General features: G+C 48.1%; 1 protein-coding gene across 1 annotated transcript in view; it reads left to right on the top strand.

Annotated features, from left to right (window-relative positions):
* LOC118385053 (pleckstrin homology-like domain family B member 2) overlaps positions 1-20,928 on the top strand; it is a 39,799-nt gene extending 18,871 nt beyond the window's left edge. The window contains 13 exon segments of the mRNA XM_052520847.1: positions 864-1,004; positions 1,346-1,483; positions 8,381-8,647; positions 8,730-8,819; positions 10,782-10,922; positions 11,871-11,970; positions 12,214-12,273; positions 13,431-13,629; positions 15,745-15,835; positions 15,928-16,074; positions 16,255-16,474; positions 16,737-16,822; positions 16,967-20,928. Coding sequence (XP_052376807.1) covers positions 864-1,004; positions 1,346-1,483; positions 8,381-8,647; positions 8,730-8,819; positions 10,782-10,922; positions 11,871-11,970; positions 12,214-12,273; positions 13,431-13,629; positions 15,745-15,835; positions 15,928-16,074; positions 16,255-16,474; positions 16,737-16,822; positions 16,967-17,107 — 1,821 coding nt within the window. The 3' untranslated portion in view covers positions 17,108-20,928.
* Positions 20,929-22,538: the final 1,610 nt, after the last annotated feature.

Here is a 22,538-nt window from a genome sequence, read left to right as displayed (position 1 = left end):
GTGAGTAGATAGCGGGAGGTTAAGACATAACATCATCACAGTGTTGACAGTAACACACATTGTGAGTCGATAGCGGGAGGTTAAGACATAACATCATCACAGTGTTGACAGTAACACACATTGTGAGTCGATAGCGGGAGGTTAAGACATGACATCACCACAGTGTTGACAGTAACACACATTGTGAGTCGATATCGGGAGGTTAAGACATGACATCACCACAGTGTTGACAGTAACTACAATTGTGAGTCGATAGCGGGAGGTTAAGACATAACATCATCACAGTGTTGACAGTAACACACATTGTGAGTCGATAGCGGGAGGTTAAGACATGACATCACCACAGTGTTGACAGTAACTACAATTGTGAGTCGATAGCGGGAGGTTAAGACATGACATCATCACAGTGTTGACAGTAACACACATTGTGAGTCGATAGCGGGAGGTTAAGACATGACATCATCACAGTGTTGACAGTAACACACATTGTGAGTCGATAGCGGGAGGTTAAGACATGACATCATCACAGTGTTGACAGTAACACACATTGTGAGTCGATAGCGGGAGGTTAAGACATGACATCATCACAGTGTTGACAGTAACACACATTGTGAGTCGATAGCGGGAGGTTAAGACATGACATCACCACAGTGTTGACAGTAACACACATTGTGAGACGATAGCGGGAGGTTTAGGCTGGTTTTCTGTAAAACACTCTGTAACAACTGCTGATGTAAAAAAATAGCTTTATACAATACATTTGATTGGTTGATTGATTGATTGCTTGATAGTCTATATTGGTTGATTGATTGATTGATAGTTTGTAGGCCCATGGACTGATGATGGCTCTGTAATATCACCAGCAGCAGGCTACGGAGGACGTGCATCTGAAACAGGAAGTAACACGTATCGAGGAAGAGAGGATCCAGGTGCTGAACAACATAGAGGAGTTGGAGCAGAAGATCAAAGACCTGGACAACCAGATGGAGGAATCCATCAGAGAGGTGTGCAGCACAACACAGTACCACACAACACAACATGGCACTACAGAGCACAGCATGGGAGAGTGAATGGAGGGAGCTTCACCCATGCTGTGTGTTATGTGTGTGTGTCAGTGGGTGTTGACATGTGTGTGTTTATGAGTTGGGATACTTTGTGGAGTTGGAGTTAGGAAATGAGTGTTTACAGTGGCTGGGTAATGACAGTAGTGGAGGAGGGGGGATAGTTTTGGTCCATCTGTGTCTGGCTTTGGGGAGCTAACAATACTGATTTTAAGCTGTGTGTGTGTGTGTGTGTGTGTGTGTGTGTGTGTGTGTGTGTGTGTGTGTGTGTGTGTGTGGTGCAGATGGAGGTGGAGCGGGCTCTGCTGGAGGGAGAGCAGGACTCTGAGATGGCCCTGCTACATAGGGAGAAGGAGGTACTGGACCAACTCAATGAGAAGATTGGCAGCATTGACAAGACTGTCCTCACAGACAAGTCCCAGGTAACAGCTGCAGACATGTTGTCCATCTCTGTGAGTTGGATGCCATGGCTTTCAGACACAGGGAATGTGAGGTGGGGAGGGAGAGACACACGGTCAGGGTATGTGTGGGAGTTGGGGTTTCAGTGGTGAGAATCTGAGTTGGAGGAATCTTCAGTCCAGCCCACGGGTCTGAATACAGTAGGGCAGGCCTTCTTTTCTGCTGCCTCCTTGGTTCCTCCTTTACCTTCACTAACACTCTCTTTCCTTGCTCTGGCTTTGCTGTGTTGTGGGTGTCAGTGTGTTCTTATGAGCATGCATGTGTGTGCTCTTGTATACATACGTGTGTGTTTGTGTGTCCCCACTGCTGTGCAGCACAAAGCCCTGCTCGATGTTGAGAGGGTTAAGGTAGAGTGGTTGGAGGAGCTTGTCTCTGACCAGAGGACCCAGCTGGACACCTGTCCCGAGGCGCTAACTTCTAACTGGTCCCTCATGCTCCTCAGTTAGTATGGCTGCCTTTCTTCCACTAAAGTGCTTCTGCTTCCCTCTCTGGCTGCCCCTCCTCCTCTTCCGCCTCTCTGGCTGCCCCTCCTCCTCTTCCGCCTCTCTGGCTGCCCCTCCTCCGCCTCTCTGGCTGCCCCTCTTCCGCCTCTCTGGCTGCCCCTCCTCCGCCTCTCTGGCTGCCCCTCTTCCGCCTCTCTGGCTGCCCCTCCTCCGCCTCTCTGGCTGCCCCTCTTCCACCTCTCTGGCTGCCCCTCTTCCGCCTCTCTGGCTGCCCCTCTTCCACCTCTCTGGCTGCCCCTCTTCCACCTCTCTGGCTGCCCCTCTTCCACCTCTCTGGCTGCCCCTCTTCCACCTCTCTGGCTGCCCCTCCTCCTCCTCTCTGGCTGCCCCTCCTCCTCCTCCTCCTCCTCTCTGGCTGCTCCTCCTCCTCCTCCTCCTCCTCATCCTCCTCCTCCTCTCTGGCTGCCCCTCCTCCTCCTCCTCCTCCTCTCTGGCTGCCCCTCCTCTTCCTCCTCCTTCTCCTCCTCTCTGGCTGCCCCTCCTCCTCCTCCTCCTCCTCCTCCTCCTCTCTGGCTGCCCCTCCTCCTCCTCCTCCTCTCTGGCTGCCCCTCCTCCTCCTCCTCCTCTCTGGCTGCCCCTCCTCCTCCTCATCCGCCTCTCTGGCTGCCCCTCTTCCGCCTCTCTGGCTGCCCCTCTACCGCCTCTCTGGCTGCCCCTCTTCCACCTCTCTGGCTGCCCCTCTTCCACCTCTCTGGCTGCCCCTCTTCCACCTCTCTGGCTGCCCCTCCTCCTCCTCTCTGGCTGCCCCTCCTCCTCCTCTCTGGCTGCCCCTCCTACTCCTCCTCCTCCTCCTCTCTGGCTGCCCCTCCTCCTCTCTGGCTCCTCCTCCTCCTCTCTGGCTCCTCCTCCTCCTCTCTGGCTGCCCCTCCGCCTCCTCTCTGGCTGCCCCTCCTCCTCCTCTCTGGCTGCCCCTCCTCCTCCTCCGCCTCTCTGGCTGCCCCTCTTCCGCCTCTCTGGCTGCCCCTCCTCCTCCTCCTCCTCCTCCTCCTCTCTGGCTGCCCCTCCTCCTCCTCCTCCTCCTCCTCCTCCTCCTCCTCCTCCTCCTCCTCCTCCTCCTCCTCTCTGGCTGCCCCTCCTCCTCCTCTCTGGCTCCTCCTCCTCCTCCTCCTCCTCCTCCTCCTCCTCTCTGGCTCCTCCTCCTCCTCCTCCTCCTCTCTGGCTGCCCCTCCTCCTCATCCTTCTCCTCCTCTCTGGCTGCCCCTCCTCCTCCTCCTCCGCCTCCTCCTCCCCTCTGGCTGCCCCTCCTCCTCCTCCTCTCTGGCTGCCCCTCCTCCTCCTCTCTGGCTGCCCCTCCTCCTCCTCTTCCTCTCTTGCTGCCCCTCCTCCTCCTCCTCCTCCTCCTCCTCCTCTCTGGATCCCTCCTCCTCCACCTCCTCTCTGGATCCCTCCTCCTCCTCCTCCTCCTCTCTGGATCCCTCCTCCTCCTCCTCTCTGGCTGCCCCTCCTCCACCTCCTCTCTGGCTGCTCCTCCTCCTCCTCTCTGGCTAATCCTCCTCCTCCTCCTCCTCTCTGGTTAATCCTCCTCCTCCTCTCTGGCTAACCCTCCTCCTCCTCCTCCTCTCTGGCTAACCCCTCCTCCTCCTCCTCTCTGGCTAACCCTCCTCCTCCTCCTCTCTGGCTAACCCTCCTCCTCCTCCTCCTCTCTGGCTAACCCTCCTCCTCCTCCTCCTCTCTGGCTGCCCCTCCTCCTCCTCCTCCTCTCTGGCTGCCCCTCTACCGCCTCTCTGGCTGCCCCTCTTCCACCTCTCTGGCTGCCCCTCTTCCGCCTCTCTGGCTGCCCCTCTTCCACCTCTCTGGCTGCCCCTCTTCCACCTCTCTGGCTCCCTCCTCCTCCTCCTCCTCCTCCTCTCTGGCTGCCCCTCCTACTCCTCCTCCTCCTCCTCTCTGGCTGCCCCTCCTCCTCCTCCTCCTCCTCCTATCTGGCTGCCCCTCCTCCTCCTCTCTGGCTCCTCCTCCTCTCTGGCTGCCCCTCCTTCTCCTCCTCTCTGGCTGCCCCTCCTCCCTCCTCCTCCTCCTCCTCCTCCGCCTCCTTCTCCTCTCTGGCTGCCCCTTCTCCTCCTCCTCCTCTCTGGCTGCCCCTCCTCCTCCTCTCTGGCTAACCCTCCTCCTCCTCCTCTCTGGCTAACCCTCCTCCTCCTCCTCCTCTCTGGCTAACCCTCCTCCTCCTCCTCTCTGGCTAACCCTCCTCCTCCTCCTCCTCTCTGGCTAATCCTCCTCCTCTCTGGCTAACCCTCCTCCTCCTCCTCTCTGGCTAACCCTCCTCCTCCTCCTCCTCCTCCTCCTCCTCCTCCTCTCTCTGGCTAACCCTCCTCCTCCTCCTCCTCCTCTCTGGCTAACCCTCCTCCTCCTCCTCCTCCTCTCTGGCTAACCCTCCTCCTCCTCCTCTCTGGCTAACCCTCCTCCTCCTCCTCTCTGGCTAACCCTCCTCCTCCTCTCTGGCTAACCCTCATCCTCCTCCTCTCTGGCTAACCCTCCTCCTCTCTGGCTAACCCTCCTCCTCCTCCTCCTCTCTGGCTAACCCTCCTCCTCCTCTCTGGCTAACCCTCCTTCTTCTCCTCTCTGGCTAATCCTCCTCCTCCTCCTCCTCTCTGGTTAATCCTCCTCCTCCTCCTCTCTGGCTAACCCTCCTCCTCCTCTCTGGCTAACCCTCCTCCTCCTCCTCTCTGGCTAACCCTCCTCCTCCTCCTCCTCCTCCTCCTCTCTGGCTAATCCTCCTCCTCCTCCTCCTCTCTGGCTAATCCTCCTCCTCTCTGGCTAATCTCCTCCTCCTCCTCTCTGGCTAACCCTCCTCCTCTCTGGCTAACCCTCCTCTCTGGCTAACCCTCCTCCTCTCTGGCTAACCCTCCTCCTCTCTGGCTTACCCTCCTCCTCCTCCTCTCTGGCTAATCCTCCTCCTCCTCCTCTCTGGCTAACCCTCCTCCTCCTCTCTGGCTAACCCTCCTCCTCCTCCCTGGCTAATCCTCCTCCTCTCTGGCTAATCCTCCTCCTCTCTGGCTAACCCTCCTCCTCCTCCTCCTCTCTGGCTAACCCTACTCCTCCTCTCTGGCTAACCCTCCTCCTCCTCTCTGGCTAACCCTCCTCCTCCTCTCTGGCTAACTCTCCTTCTCCTCTCTGGCTAACCCTCCTCCTCCTCTCTGGCTAACCCTCCTCCTCCTCTCTGGCTAACCCTCCTCTCTGGCTAACCCTCCTCCTCCTCCTCTCTGGCTAACCCTCCTCCTCTCTGGCTGCCCCTCCTCTCTGGCTAACCCTCCTCCTCTCTGGCTAACCCTCCTTCTTCTCCTCTCTGGCTAACCCTCCTCCTTCTCCTCTCTGGCTAACCCTCCTCCTTCTCCTCTCTGGCTAACCCTCCTCCTCCTCTCTGGCTAACCCTCCTCCTCCTCTCTGGCTAACCCTCCTCCTCCTCTCTGGCTAACCCTCCTCCTCCTCTCTGGCTAACCCTCCTCCTTCTCCTCTCTGGCTAACCCTCCTCCTCCTCTCTGGCTAACCCTCCTCCTCCTCTCTGGCTAACCCTCCTCCTCCTCTCTGGCTAACCCTCCTTCTCCTCTCTGGCTAACCCTCCTCCTCCTCTCTGGCTAACCCTCCTCCTTCTCCTCTCTGGCTAACCCTCCTCCTTCTCCTCTCTGGCTAACCCTCCTCCTTCTCCTCTCTGGCTAACCCTCCTCCTCCTCTCTGGCTAACTCTCCTTCTCCTCTCTGGGTAACCCTCCTCCTCCTCTCTGGCTAACCCTCCTCCTCCTCTCTGGCTAACCCCCCTCCTCCTCCTCTCTGGCTAACCCTCCTCCTTCTCCTCTCTGGCTAACCCTCCTCCTTCTCCTCTCTGGCTAACCCTCCTCCTTCTCCTCTCTGGCTAACCCTCCTTCTCCTCTCTGGCTAACCCTCCTCCTTCTCCTCTCTGGCTAACCCTCCTCCTCCTCTCTGGCTAACCCTCCTCCTTCTCCTCTCTGGCTAACCCTCGTCCTCCTCTCTGGCTAACCCTCCTCCTTCTCCTCTCTGGCTAACCCTCCTCCTCCTCTCTGGCTAACCCTCCTCTCTGGCTAACCCTCCTCTCTGGCTAACCCTCCTCCTCCTCCTCTCTGGCTAACCCTCCTCCTCTCTGGCTGCCCCTCCTCTCTGGCTAACCCTCCTCCTCTCTGGCTAACCCTCCTCTCTGGCTAACCCTCCTCTCTGGCTAACCCTCCTCCTCCTCCTCTCTGGCTAACCCTCCTCTCTGGCTAACCCTCCTCTCTGGCTAACCCTCCTCCTCCTCTCTGGCTAACCCTCCTCTCTGGCTAACCCTCCTCTCTGGCTAACCCTCATCCTCCTCCTCTCTGGCTAACCCTCCTCCTCTCTGGCTGCCCCTCCTCCTAACTCCCCCCCCACTCCTTGTAATCACCATGGGTTTTCCTTTGTGTTCTGTTTCTGTGGTGCACATAGAGTCCTCCTCTTTGGCCCTTCTCTCCCTTTTATAGATGTCCTCATATCCTCCCTGTCTCACTCAGACAGCTCCCTTCTTGTCCCTGGTTTCACTTGATGGCCTTTCTGTTATGGTTCAGACAGAGATAGTCAAATCAAATCAAATGTTATTGGTCACATGCACATTTTTTGCAGATATTATTGTGGGTGTAGCAAAATGCTTGTGTTCCTAGCTCCAACAGTGCAGTGGTATCTAAAAATTCACAATAATACACACATCTAAAAGTAAATTAATCAAATCAAGAAATATATTTGGATGAGCAATGTCGGAGTGGCATTGACTAAAATATAGTACAAAAGCTAGTGACTAGTGTTCCATTATTAAAGTGGCCAGTGATTCCATGGCTATGTATATAGGGCAGCAGCCTCTATGGTGCAGGGCTGAGTAACCAGGTGGTAGCCTGGCTAGTGATGGCTATTTAACAGTCTGATGGCATTGAGATAGAAGCTGTATTTCAGTCTCTCAGTCCCAGCTTTGATACACCTGTACTGACCTACGGATGATAGCGAAGTGAACAGGCCGTGGCTCGGGTGGTTGATGTGCTTGATGATCTTTTTGGCCTTCCTGTGACATCGTGTCCTGGAGGGCAGGCAGTGTGCCCCTGGTGATGCGTTGGGCAGACCGCACCACCCCCGTCAGGAAGTCCAGGACCCAGTTGCACAGGGTGGGGTTCAGACCCTATTAGGGTGGTAAGCAAATTGAAGTGGGTTTAGTGTGTCAGGTAAGGTAGAGGTGATATGATCCTTACCTTGCCTCTCAAAACACTTCATGATGACAGAAGTGAGTGATAGTCATTTAGTTAAGTTACCTTTGCTTTCTTGGGTACAGGAAGAATCGTGGACATCTTGAAGCAAGTGGGGACAGCAGACTGGGATAGGGAGAGATTGAATATGTCCGTAAACACTCCAGCCAGCTGGTCTGCGCATGCTCTGAGGACGTGGCTAGGGATGCCGTCTGACCCGGCCGTCTTATGAGGGTTAATGTTGGCCAGGGAGAAGGAGAGCCCACAGTCCTTGGTAGCGGGCCGTGTCAGTGGCACTGTGTTATCCTCAAAGCGAGCAAAGAAGCTGTTTAGCTTGTCCGGGAGCAAGACGTTGGTGTCTGCGATGTGGCTGGTTTTCCCTTTGTAATCCGTGATTCTCTGTAGACCCTGCCACGTCCGTCTTGTGTCTGAGCCGTTGAATTGCGACACTTTTTCTCTGGACTGATGTTTTGAATGTTTGATTGCCTTACAGGGGGAAAACCTACACTGTTTGTATTCTAACATATTCCCAGTCACCTTGCCATGGTTAAATGCGGTTGTTCACACTTTCAGTTTTGCGTGAATGATGCAATCTATCCTCGGTTTCTGGTTTGGGTAGTTTTTAATAGTCACAGTGGGAACAACATCCTCTATACACTTTCTGATTAACTCAGTCACCATGTCCATGTAATCGCCAATGTTATTCTCAGAGGCTACCTGGAACATATTCCAGTCCGTGTGGTCAAACCAATCTTGAAGCATGGATTCCAATTGGTCAGACCAGCAGCAAATATACCTTAGCGCGGGTGCTTCCTGTTTGAGTTTCTGCCTACAGGAAGGGAGGAGCAAAATGGAGTTGTGATCTGATTACTGAAGGGAGGGTGGGGGAAGGCCTTGTAGGCATTTTGAAAATGGGAGTAGCAGTGGTCCCATCCAAGAATGGAAAGTGCAGTGGCATGAAGTATGTGCAAAGGAGATTGTAGGTTGTTGTTAGCTAGCTAAGGAATTTTATTGGCATTACAGGATAATGGGAGCTCATTATTATGGTCTATTTGTCTGTCTGCTAGTTTGAATCCTCCACACAAGGACCCGCCCAAAGCCAGTGCATTCTGAACCTTAATTGATGTGTGTGTGTGTGTGTGTGTGTGTCTGCTGTTCGTCAGGATGTTGAGGTGCTGGTGGTGGAGAGGAAGCGTAATGAGGACCTGGAGTTCCAGCAGCTGGAAAGAGCGAGTGGTCAGGACGAGGGGAAGGAGGGTCAGACCCAGCAACTACTCAGAGAGATAGCAGATTACCAGCGTAGTACTGTCACACGCAAGGAGAGACTCCTGACCCTGAAGAAGCAGTCTACACAGATTACTCAGCAGTCTCAGCGAGAGAAGGACAGCTTCCTAAAAGAGAAGAACAACCTGCTCCTGATGCTTCAGAGGGTAAGAAGGTTTTTGTGTACTGGTTCTGTTTTGTATCTGTATATCTTGACCGTTGTTTGACTGACAGTCTGTGTGTCTCTAGGAGAGGGAGAACCTGGCTTCTCTGGAGAGGAAGTATGCTGAACTGACTGGAGGGCAGGCCTTCCCAAACAACCCTGTTGCCATGAAGGAGGTATGATGTACAATACACTACTAACAGTGCATATGTCTGGCCAGCAGATGGCAGCGGTCTCTTCTAAAGAGCCTCACAGTGCATGAGTGAAATGCCTGACTGGGTTCCTTTCTGAAAAACCTCCTATTTTCTATGAATGGAAGTCCTGTATCGTTTCCATGTTTCTTTTTTTTTGCATTCAACATAATTTTTTTGCATTCAATTCCAACATACAGGTACTGCAGGGATTGTTATTGAAAGATAAGACACATAAACAAAAGCAACAAATACATACAAGAAAAAACAACAACAAAACATTTAAAATAAACAAAAAATGCCACTAGCAAGACACACCACACCCCGAGTGGGTTGGGTTGTGTACATACGTTGACGGAATCAGTTAATATGTAGAGTCCATAAAGAGTAAGAGATAATTGATCAGACACAATCTCTAGTCCCACTGAATCTCCATGTTCACAGTTAGTAATGACCACATGTCCACAAATGTATCTTGCTTTAACCTTAATCTAAATGTGACTTCTTTTTTTTTTGTATATTGTTCTTATAATTGCCACTCTTGCCATTATTTAATTGCCATTCTTTCTGGGACCATCTTAATGCAGAGCTTTTTTTTTTAGCTGCAATGAAAAGTATTTGTAACAAATATCATTTGGATCCAAGAATGGCTAACATGGGATCTGTGGGTTCTGAAAGAAACACATTTTTCCCACTGAATTCCCCTCCATGAATTTGCATTGGTAACTTTATGAGCTTCAGAGAATATATCTAACCATGGCTCTTCACTTATCTCGATGAAGTTCACCTTACCAACTCTGTCTAAGAATCTATGTGTTATCTTGTTTCATGGAGGATAAAGCACTGTATAAGTTAGTTGTCTGGCTAAGTGTTGTTCTATGGCCGTGGGGGTGCATTGTAACCTTATCCAGATTTGGTGTTTGGATAGAAAGCTTCGTACTTGTAGATACCTGAAGAAGTCTGACCTTGGTATATTAAACTCAGAGCTCAGCCTTTCAAATGATTTTTGAGTATCCTGTTCATGTAATTGATGGATGTATTGAAGTTTCAAATGTGCCCAGTTTCTAAAACCTGTGTCTAATCGTAGTGGCTTAAAACCCTTCATATGTACAATGGGTGAAAACACTGAGATTCCTGTAGTAAGGTTGAAAACTCGCTTTGTCTCTTTCCGTTCTTTTTATGTGGTTCCTGCCCATTTCCCACAACTCACTCAATATATTTTCCTCGGTGAATGGGAGTACGGGCAGAGGGACCAAAGTAAAGCCTGACTTTTCTATTTCCAGACATCTGCAGCTTCAGACATACTGTCATGGCCCTACATTGGGTTGCAAGCCAGTAGTGTTTCAGATTGGGGAGTTCACATCCTCCCTGTTTTTTTTTGTGTGTTTTTTTTTTGTACTTTATATCTGACCCTGGGATGTCGTCCCTGCCAGATACATCTGGAGATGAGTTTATCTAATAGCACAAACAGATTTTGGTTGTCAAATTGGAAGTGTTTGAAAAGGGAACAATAATCTAGGTAATACGTTCATTGTTATTGATTCTACCCTTCCCGATACGGTGAGGGGCAACACAGACCAGCAGTCCAGATCTCCTTTGATTCTATCTATCAGCTTGGTGTAGTTGGCTTTGTATAAGTTATCCAGATCAGCAGCTATAGTTTTTCCTAGATGTGTGGTAGCTTCATTTGACAACTTAAAAGAGAACAATGTTTTTATATAGCAGGTGATATGTGTATTAAAGGCCAGTGCTCTGTTTTATTAACATTCATATTGTACCTGGAGTAACCGCCACATTGATTTAAGACGTTCTATTAGCTTTGGGACAGACTTCACAGGGTCAGACATACTATACTACAACATCGTCAGCGTACAATGATATTTCATGTGTTTCATCCACAACCTTTATTCCTTTAACATGTTGATGTATCTGTTCTGGTCTGTGCAGCACTTCCGCTTTCTAGAGGAGAGGAGGCGGGGCAGTAAGGAGAACACCTCCCACCTCAATGACACTCTGCCACGTAAGAGGAGCCAGCAGGCCCTCAGTCACTACAGCAGCTCTACCCTGGGCCGCAGCCTGTCCCCTAAGGTGAGCATAGGCGACCAACCTCCTCTTCCTGGGGGCAGCCTGTCCCCTAAGGTGAGCATGGAGGACCAACCTCCCCTCCCTGGTCCGCAGCCTGTCCCCTAAGGTGAGCATGGGGAGCCAGACCAACCTCCTCTCCCTGGGCTGCAGCCTGTCCCCTAAGGTGAGCATGGGGGAGCCAGACCAACCTCCCCTCCCTGGGCTGCAGCCTGTCCCCTAAGGTGAGCATGGGGGAGCCAGACCAACCTCCTCTCCCTGGGCCGCAGCCTGTCCCCTAAGGTGAGCATGGGGGACCAACCTCCCCTCCCTGGGCTGCAGCCTGTCCCCTAAGGTGAACATGGGGGAGCCAGACCAACCTCCTCTCCCTGGGCTGCAGCCTGTCCCCTAATGTGATCATGGGGGAGCCAAACCAACCTCCTCTTTCTGGGGGCAGCCAGTCCCCTAAGGTGAGCATGGGGGACCAACCTCCCCTCCCTGGGCCACAGCCTGTCCCCTATGGTGAGCATGGGGGACCAACCTCCCCTCCCTGGGCCACAGCCTGTCCCCTATGGTGAGCATGGGGGACCAACCTCCCCTCCCTGGTCCGCAGCCTGTCCCCTATGGTGAGCATGGGGGACCAACCTCCCCTCCCTGGGCCGCAGCCTGTCCCCTATGGTGAGCATGGGGGACCAACCTCCCCTCCCTGGTCCGCAGCCTGTTCCCCAAGGTGAGAATTTGGGGAGCCAGATCAACCTCTCCTCCTTGGGGCGTACTGTGCAGAGGACAACCACAGGGGTTAGATCAGCAGTGCACAACTCTAGTCCGTCAGGACCTTCATTTCTCTAATTTAATCATTAATTGATAATGCCATTGAATCCCAGAGTCGCCGCATCTGATTACTGGAGCATTGGGTTAGAGAGATACTTACCAGGTCATCTCACTCTCTGTTATGTCCGTCTGTCTACTCTGCAGTCCCACCTGCCTCTTTCCCAGAGCTCCAGCTGTGGTAGTATCATCCCCCGGGGTCTCTCTATCTCTCCCAGAGTTCTGGAAACTCGACGCCTGCTCAAGGGTGAGCAAAAACTGTTTTTTGTTTTGTTAACTTGTGTGCATGTCTGGGCATACTTCAATTTGTATTTTTATGATGCCTCTAATGACCTATTGTCTAGAAGTTCAATATTAGTTGTCCGTAGCTTATGGCTGCCTACACCATAACCCCACCACCACCATGGGGCACTCTGTTCACAACGTTGACATCAGCAAACTACTCACCCACACGACGCCATACATTCTGTCTGCCATCTGCCCACTACAGTTGAAACCGGGATTAATCCGGGAAGAGCACACTTCTCCAGTGTGCCAGTGTCCATCGAAGGTGAGCATTTTCCCACTGAAGTTAGTTACGACGCCGAACTGCAGTCAGGTCAAGACCCTGGTGAGGATGACGAGCACGCAGATGAGCTTCCCTGAGACGGTTTCTGACAGTTTGTGCAGAAATTCTTTGCTTGTGCAAACCTACAGTTTCATCAGCTGTCCTGGTGGCTGGTTTAAGTTAAGATGATCCCAAAAGTGAAGAAACCGAATGTGAGGGTCCTGGGCTGACATGGTTGCACATGGTCTGTAGTTATCGGGCCGGTTGGACGCACTGCCAAATTCTCTAAAACGACATCGGAGGTGGCTTATGGTAGAGACATGAACGTTACATTCCTTTAGTCAGCATGCCAAATGCACTCTCCCTCAAATCTTGAGACATCTGTGGCATTGTGTTGTGTGACAACTGCACATTTTAGAGTGGCCAGCACAAGATGCACCTGTGTAATGATCATGCTGTTTCATGATATGTCACACCTGTCAGGATGGATTATCTTGGCAATGGAGAAATACTAACAGGGATGTAAACACATTTGTGCACAACATTTTAGAGAAATAAGCTTTTTGTGCATATGGAACATTTCTGGGATCTTTTATTTCAACTCATGAAACATGGGACCAACACTTTACATGTTGCGTTTTATATTTCTGTTCAGGTTTGTAACACCATCTCATTATCTCTCTGTCTCTCTCTAGCTTTTCTCTAATCATTCATGGATTCCCTGCTTCTCTCCGCACCTGCTGCCTGTTTCTCACGGCATGCTAGCTACATGCTGCAGAGATAGACATTCATAGCTTTTCATTTCTTGAGTGGTCACTATTGCATGTCAATCTGTTAGTTAACATGGACTGCCACAGGGCATCTTTCCCCCAGTGTCCATTAGCATCGACCTGAGCAGGAAAGACATGTTCAGCTATACTCTGATAGTATCTCAAGCAGAAGTAACTAGAGCCTTTGGGAACAGGTGTGAGGGGGTTGAATGACCATGCCCATTTCAGTGTTGGAGGGAAATATACTATTTGTGTATCAGCAATGCCCTCTGACCAACTGCAAATAAGTTGGGACAGTTAACCAGCAACAAACATTTTTAAATGTTTAATCTAATCTGATAAAATGCTTAATAAAGAGTATGTCTGTATGTGTGTTCATCTGTCTCTCAGCAGGCCATAGCCACCTGTACATGAGTGAGAACAGACAGAGACTGGTTGACCTGTGTAGCAGGACCGTGTCTGAGTCCAATGTCTTCCTGGACCCCTTCCACTACGCAGACAATGGCCATGGCTTTGACACGCGCAGTATGGACAGCTCGGACAGCATGGAGACCAGCATCTCTGCCTGCTCCCCAGACAACATCTCCAGGTGATAGAGAGAACTGTAGGACCATTGTTCAAGTAGCACAATGATTCAAGAAGGCCCACTGTTAAAGTATGACCATTGTTAGCTCAATGTGACATTAGTTTAAAGAGCATTTTTATTCAGAGAAGAACCGGGGGCATGGCATGTAAGAGACATGTTATGAATGAGAGATGTGACTCAGCATCATTCCATATTATGGTTCTTTCCAAGTTCTGTGATTTTCAGCGAAGCGTTCAGGCGTGAAGCTGAGTGAAGCGTTCAGGCGTGAAGCTGAGTGAAGCGTTCAGGCGTGAAGCTGAGTGAAGCGTTCAGGCGTGAAGCTGAGTGAAGCGTTCAGGCGTGAAGCTGAGTGAAGCGTTCAGGCGTGAAGCTGAGTGAAGCGATCAGGCGTGAAGCGATCAGGCGTGAAGCTGAGTGAAGCGATCAGGCGTGAAGCTGAGTGAAGCGATCAGGCGTGAAGCTGTGTGAAGCGTTCAGGCGTGAAGTGATCAGGCGTGAAGCTGAGTGAAACGTTCAGGCGTGAAGCGATCAGGCGTGAAGCTGAGTGAAGCGTTCAGGCGTGAAGCTGAGTGAAGCGATCAGGCGTGAAGCTGTGTGAAGCGTTCAGGCGTGAAGTGATCAGGCGTGAAGCTGAGTGAAACGTTCAGGCGTGAAGCGATCAGGCGTGAAGTTATCAGGCGTGAAGCTGAGTGAAGCGTTCAGGCGTGAAGCTGAGTGAAGCGATCAGGCGTGAAGCTGAGTGAAGCGATCAGGCGTGAAGCTGAGTGAAGCGATCAGGCGTGAAGCTGTGTGAAGCATTCAGGCGTGAAGTGATCAGGCGTGAAGCTGAGTGAAGTGATCAGGTGTGAAGCTGAGTGAAGCGTTCAGGTGTGAAGCTGAGTGAAGCGTTCAGGCGTGAAGTGATCAGGCGTGAAGCTGAGTGAAGCGTTCAGGCGTGAAGCTGAGTGAAGCGTTCAGGCGTGAAGCTGAGTGAAGCGTTCAGGCGTGAAGCTGAGTGAAGCTGAGTGAAGCGTTCAGGCGTGAAGCTGAGTGAAGCGTTCAGGCGTGAAGCTGAGTGAAGCGATCAGGCGTGAAGCTGAGTGAAGCGATCAGGCGTGAAGCTGAGTGAAGCGATCAGGCGTGAAGCTGAGTGAAGCGATCAGGCATGAAGCTGAGTGAAGTGTTCAGGAGTGAAGCTGAGTGAAACAGGCAGGAGTGAGGCAGGGTGAGAGCCCCAGTTGGTGGGCTGACCAGCAGAGACTGGGATGGCTGAGGCTGGTGCAGAAGTGTCAGGTTACACACAGCTGTGGTTTCAGTGAAGGGGCCCAGCCACAGTGGAGATCCAGCCCATCAGTACTGTTACTGTGTCGCTGGGATAGTGCCAAGAGGTTGAATCTGATGTGAGTAAAGAGCTTGTTTGTTGGTGCTTGGTTGTCTGTTGTAGAGAAGAGGCTCATGCTCATGATCTCATGCTCTTCCAAGTGAAACTATTAGATTAATTCTAAATCTTCAGGATATCCTGTTACAATGGGAAAACAATGTTTATTTTTATATCTCTGCATGTGTCGGCAGGTAGCCTATAAAGAAACACATTTATCAACATAAGAGGTCTCCAAATCCTTACTCTGAATTGACCAAGGTGGACCAGAACATTTACTTGTGGGATCAGAACATTTTATTTTGTTAGTGAGGATGCTGAACGTGTCTTGGGCATATGTTGTCCAGCTGTCTCACACCCAGTTTTATAAGCAGAATAAGTGTTTTTTAATAAGCAGAAGAGATGTGTTTTCTACTTGACTGATTCTGTACACCTAGGACCACCCAGAAAGTTAAAATTGGTTAAGTGTGTGAGAGTTAAAGGTTACATTTTAAAAAACTTAAAAAATGTGTGAGTGTGATCTTGGTCAGTACATGCAGTATATACAGGATGGAAAAATATGAGAGCAAATGTATGGTCTATACATTGTACAGAATGTGATGGTATGACTGGTGCAGAGGTGCAGTGTTTGTTAACTTTATAGTAAGGGCCCTGGTCTGGAATTGAACTCACACTAAATAGGTTCCAGGATGGACAGTCCTTTTTCTGGTGGGCGTGTGTACTCTCCTTGCTTTGTGTTTATGAAACCTTTTTTTCCACAGTGCCAGCACATCCAACGTAGGAAAGATTAAGGAGATGGAACGTTTGTTACGAGAAGCCCAGGCTGACAAGCATCGACTCCTTGAGCACAAGGTAATGAAGCCTTCATAACTAAAACCATCTCTTACCGTTCTTTTTGTGTGTGTGTTGACCATGCTGTAACTTTCTGTGTGTGGCGTGTATAGGAGCGTGAGATGGAGGTGCGTAAGCAGGCCCTGGAGGAGGAGCGGAGGAGGAGGGAGGACCTGGAGAAGAGACTGCAGGAGGAGACCAGCAGGAGGCAGAAAATGATCGAGAGGGAGGTGAAGTTACGCGAGAAACAGAGGGCACAGGTGAGAGATCCAGAAAGGGATGGGCCAAGACTCATAATACTAATAATTTCAGATGCATGGTAATTGAATTAGGCCATAGCTTTAAAATGCTTCAAAGCAACTATGACATTTGAAAGAAAAATGTCTATCAGATCTTTAGCTTTCAGACACAGACCAGACACCTCTGACCCCTGTCCCCAGGCCCGGCCGCTGACACGCTACCTCCCTCAGAGGAAGGATGACTTTGACCTCCATGGTCACATCGAGGCAGCTGGACACAACCCAGACAACTGCTACCACCTGGCCATCACAAATAAAACCTGCAGAGGGTTCCTGGTCAAGATGGGTGGTAAGATCAAGACCTGGAAAAAACGCTGGTTTGTCTTCGACCGGAACCGCAAGACCCTGGCCTACTACGCAGGTACCTTCTACTATCTCCCCCTCTCTTTCTCTCTCCTTCTTCGACTTCTGACATTCTCTCTCTCTTCTCTCTCTCTCTCCTCTCTCTCTCTGTCTGTTGCAGCTGTAAATGGTAGCTTAAACTGAGCACTGCAAGAAAAGCAGCGATGACATCATCATCAAGCTATGCTGTTTTACTCTGGAAGAGCTTTGATTCAAGTGGTTTTTGTTTCACCTCCCATAAACATGGTCAGTCCAGTGCTACAGTGTGTGCTCTCTTACAGACAAACATGAGGTCAAGATGAAAGGGGTCATATACTTCCAAGCTATAGAAGAGGTTTACTATGACCATTTAAAGAATGCACACAAGGTATGTGACAAATGGTATACACATTTAAAGTATTAAAGTATCTGTATTTTATGCTAAGAAACACATTTTTTGAAACTATAGTGACATTGCTTTTCTTTTTGCTCTGTCTTTTTCCCCCACCCTCCCTCCCTCCCTCCCTTCCAGAGCCCCAACCCATGTCTGACGTTTAGTGTGAAGACCCATGACAGGGTGTACTACATGGTGTCTCCCTCCCCTGAGGCTATGCGCATCTGGATGGACGTCATCGTTACAGGGGCGGAGGGATACATGCAATTCATGGTCTAACCATCGTTACAGGGGCGGAGGGATACATGCAATTCATGGTCTAAACCAGTGGCGGCTGGTGATTGGCTGAATGCCCGGGGCGCGAGGTGGTTGGAGTTGTCAACAAAGCAGCATGACATATGATGCCAAGTTTTCGAGCTACTGGTAGTTTCTTTGAGAAGATTATATAAAGCGATCTGTGCATTTGAACAACAGCATAAATGACCACTGCTGCACATGCTGCCACTGTTTTGAACAGATTAGATTATACTATTTAGAATGAGAAGCAGGTCACGAACGAACAAGAACGTAACAAGCATGCAGATGCAGTAAGTGAAAACACATTATCTAACTGGGGTAATATAGCTAATATACTGTCACAAAGCATGATGCGCTAGCCAGTTCATTCTGAATATTTTCCTTATTTCCCGAGTTAGATATTTAGAAAGACTTGAAATTGGCATGGGAGCTAACTACCTAGCAGGTTACCAGGTAGCTATAACTAGCTAGCTGCTTGTCAAAGGTAGATAACTGGTTAATTTTACCAAAAAAAATCTACTAAACTATTTCTCAATGTTTATAAAAATGACTGTATCTGGCTTAATGAATTTGATCATGCTGTTTCAGTTCACACTACATGTCGCCCTCTCACCTACAAGAGAACCAAATGAGCAACTTGGGGGGGGAACAATACAATTGGCCAGCTACCGTCATGCTTTTTTGTCCTACCAGATCCCCAATGAGAAAGTTCTAGCTAGTATATCTCTCTGTCTTTCGACACTTGTTGGATGTAGATGTCAGGTCACAGGCTCCAATGACTGCTATGGTTATTTATTTACAAGTTAATTACAATTAGATTGTTGCTTTGGCGCCATCTGTACCTGATAGAGCACACATCTGTACCTGATCTGGCGCGAGAGAGCACGCATTTGAGTGCCCCAGGACAGTCCATTAACTTTGTACTGTTATAATTTATGCTAAGAAATCCTGCGATTTCATTGGGGCAGTTCTCCCTCATAGCAAATAGCTGGCAAAACAATATAAGCAATGTTTGCATGACATATGCACCCGCGAGGGACAGAGTAGTAAGTAACTGAACAGCTGTCTTTTTAAATGTTTTAAAATAGGAACATGTACACATTTACTGCACTTTTATGAGCATTTAAAACATAATTCATGAATTATATAATATATACTGTATATTTTTTTTATACAAATATTTTTGTTGACCAATCATAATTGGGGCACTGCTACTGGTCTAAACAACCCCCCATCCTGACCACAGACTCTCGGATGACTAACAAACAGGGAATATACTCTCCTCCAGTCCCATCGGTGCCTCAAAGACAAAACAAGTTGACTGGTCAGGTTAGAGAACCTCTGTGACCCTTCTGGTTATTCGCTTTGTAACCACTTTTATGTCCGTCTTACTTCAGTGAGCCCAGCTCTCTCCTCCTCTTCCAGATTCTGCTGATGTAATGGTCATCTGATACTTCTCAGTCTAGCAGGGAAGGACTTCCTCTGGAGGAGTGGGTGCCCAGTGCCGCTTGTTCATTCGGATAGGACTTACTCAGACGATTCTGATACTTATGTTTGGAGAGGAGCCTTTTGGCACCTTAACATGGTTTACCCTCATGATATTTCAGGACTGTTAATGACCCAGAGTCTATGTCTGAGGTGTATTATGTAGTCTGACAGGCTCACAGTGTACTAGAGATTACTGCCCATTCAGGACAAGATACTACTCTTCCATTGTGGCGTAGTGAGATTACACATCGAATCCTTTAAAGTAGTATATATTATTCAGTAGAATCATAGGATTGAGGCTGCCATTGGATATAATATTATAATACATGCCATTTCACAGACGCTTTTATCCAAAGTGATTTACTGTCATGCATGCATGTATTTTACGTACGGGTAGTCTGGGAATCAAACCCATTACCCTGGCGTTGCAAGGCCCATGCACTACCAATTGAGCTAACGCCTCTACTTCTCTGGGTTGAGAAGAGGACCAGGGCCTGGTTCCCCAAAAGCATCTTAAGGCTCAATGGTTCTAAAGATGAATTTAGCCTTAAGATGCATTTGGGAAACCGGGACCAGATTGATTTAAGGAACACAAGCTGTCCCATCCTTTTCATCATCCAAATTGAGCTGGCTGTTGATTGGTCAACCAAAGCTCTCCCTCTGTTTTCCTTCCAGCTGGACAGTCTCTTTTTTCCCTCAAACACTCCCTCTTTCTCCGGGGCCAAACCCTCCCGAGACTGTCTAGCATCTGCACAGACTGAGAGGACAATATGTCCCTCCAGTGGAAAACCCAAGGTGATGCACATCCCCGATGTGTGTCCTTTGTATCCTGTTGTTGCTTAGGAACGTGGAGATAACAGGGGAAACCCTGAAACATCAGGGACTTAAAGGATTTGAAAGTACCTCTCTCAGCACTATGTACCAAAGACGTACCATGTCTGTATGTAATATAGAAATCATGGAAATGGAACCTTGAGGCTCCACAAAGGGCTACTTACCAGGTGTGGAAGGCATTGACTGTGTGTGTGTGTGTGTGTGTGTGTGTGTGTGTGTGTGTGTGTGTGTGTGTGTGTGTGTGTGTGTGTGTGTGTGTGTGTGTGTGCGTGCCATACAGCTAAAATAAGTTAGCAAAAACATTCCAGGGCACTTCCAGTACTAGTTCAAATGAAATGTTTTAATGGAGCGTGGCATTGTATATTGTGCCTTCATGTGAGTTGTGTTTTATGACATGTAGAGTAATATCATGCTGCCAGTGGATGGGTGCAGCTCCCTACCCGATCAATGGGCTCATTCATTTCTTAAAGATTGAGAAGCGTTGCGTCGTGCCTAAGAACAGCCCTTAGCCGTGGTATATTGGCCATATTTCACAAACCCAGAGGAGCTTATTGCTATTATACACTGGTTACAAACGTAATTAGAGCAGAAAAATGTAACGTTTTGTCATACCCGTGGTATACGGTCTGATATACCATGGCTTTCAGCCAATCAGAATTCAGGGCTCAAACCACCCAGTTTATAATTTGAGTTATTACACAGTCGCTATAAAACCTGTGCAGTACTTGGATATACTTATTACTTTTTGGGTCACAAATAATGGCACATTTAATTTATATTAGTTTAATTTTCTTTTTGTTTTTTAACAAATATATTAATATTTGTCAGTGGTATGTGCATGTTGAACATACAAATCAGCTATTTGTGTGAAACCAAAGAGCAATGCAATCTGCAGTATTCTAGGGAGATTATATGAAGTCATGGAAAAAAGAAAATGCGATTCTACTTATTTGACCCAGGTATCTTAGCTGATATATTTGTAATTATGACAATGTTCTGATAATTGTAAGATGTAATGATACTGAATTGGCTCCCTCATTCACCATGAAGTCACAGGTAGAACGTAGTAGCAAGGTCCCTGACTGTCAACGAGGTGACTGCGGGAGTGTTGTGATGAAGAGTTGACTGCGGGAGTGCACACGAGACCAATTAACTTCTCTGACAGTGTTGAGGAGGTGACCGCAGGTTAGCTCACAGGGAATCTTTCACCGCGTTATGAAGAGGTGACTGACAAGCTCTCTGTGACCAGTTGTCCTTTAAAGGAGGAGCCCCTATGTGCTCAGTCTGTGTGACTACACAATACAGACACACTTTTCAGGTATTTTCCATGTATAAGTTACCAAGGAGACAACTCAACATAACTGCAACACTTTTTTGATGCATTTTAAATATATATTTTGCATTTTTATATGAACAGTGTTATTGTTAATCCTGCATGTTTTTTTAAACAAATGTAAGAATAAATCATATATGTTTACTAATTTGTTTCATGTTACTGTTGTTATTCCACTATATTTATACTTTGTCAAGTATTGTATTGAGCGTGTTGCTCTAACAAGGAGCAGAAGTAACATTGAGATCCAACTGCTACAAAGGGAGGCTTACTGGTTATCCTATCTAAAAACACTGACCCCTAGTGGTCTGAATATTGACTTCTCTCTTATATGAACAAGTCTTATACGTTGATATATTCTTTATACAGCTTATTAGCGTACACTTAATATGTTCCCCTGTTGATGCTTATTATGCATTAAGGTTGAACCAACAAATATGAAATGAACTAGGAAACAATTAAATATGTGAAATTGAATTTAACAATAATGTATGTTGATGCTAATATTATGTACAATATTCAATTATGTTTTCATATGATAACAATAGCCGAATATATGTAATATGACATGAACTATTATTTTTAACATTTTCACTCAATCGATTCTAATTAACGTAATAATTATTGGTTGCACTAATTGCACTGTTTGTCTACATAACCTGGTTCAAGCATTCTTGACGTCACCCTGAAGGAGGCGGAGTGATTCCGAGACATTGGTGATTTACCCAATAAACGACTGGGAGTTGATAGATGGAGTGTGCAACTCTCCTTATTTTTAGAGTTTATAGTTTATTCACCGGTAGTCAGCACCTCCACATAAAATAATTTTTCTGAGTGTTGTGCCAGCTCATGTTTTTATTCAAATATTGTAACAGGGAAAATCTTCAACATGTATGGACCATAATCATGTTTTGTTGTATTTTATAGATTGTAGTGTAGCCAGTGAGTTATTAAGGTGTTTTATGAAATGCAAAGTGTTCTGCTGCCTTCACACTAGCTAACTGTCTTCACTTGTGAACTAGTGACCTAATTTGCAAACTCCTACATGGCTCAGAGTATCCATCTGGTGCACACTAATTATTTCTGCTTATCCACATACAGATGATACATTAGATAATTAGTTGCTTTTTTCACACTTGTGTGTGTGTTTTGGTGGAGATGAACGCTGTGTTTTGGTGGAGAATAACTCTGTGTTTCTTCACAGCACAAACTGGATTAAGAGGCAATATCCATGTTTTACATTTCATAACAACATAATAACCACATTAAAATTGATTATTTCAAATTTGCAGGTACACTTATGATAGCATTATGCAAATCATGAGTGAATGAGGAAATATTTAGAATTATACATCCAAGCATGGTATGATACATATTATTACAGACATCATCCTATTTGTGTGTTCACATGTTGGGGCCCTTATACATACAGTACCTGTCAAAAGTTTGGACACACCTACTCATTCAAGGGTTTTTCTTTACTTTGACTATTTTCTACATTTTATAATAATAATGAAGACATCAAAACTATGAAATAACACATATGGAATCCTGTAATAACCAAAAGTGTTAATCAAATCAAATGTATTTTATTTAGAATTCAAGGCACGCTTAACCAGCATGGCTACCACAACATCCTGCAGCGATACGCCTTCCCATCTGGTTTGCGCTTAGTGGGACTATCATTTGTTTTTCAACAGGACAATGACCCAACACACCTCCAGGCTGTGTAAGGGCTAATTGACCAAGAAGGAGAAT

This window comes from Oncorhynchus keta, chromosome 6 (genome assembly GCF_023373465.1).
Source record: "Oncorhynchus keta strain PuntledgeMale-10-30-2019 chromosome 6, Oket_V2, whole genome shotgun sequence".
Taxonomy (NCBI): domain Eukaryota; kingdom Metazoa; phylum Chordata; class Actinopteri; order Salmoniformes; family Salmonidae; genus Oncorhynchus; species Oncorhynchus keta.
The sequence above is the reverse complement of the archived record's forward strand: the minus strand, read 5'-3'. Positions and strand labels throughout refer to the sequence as shown.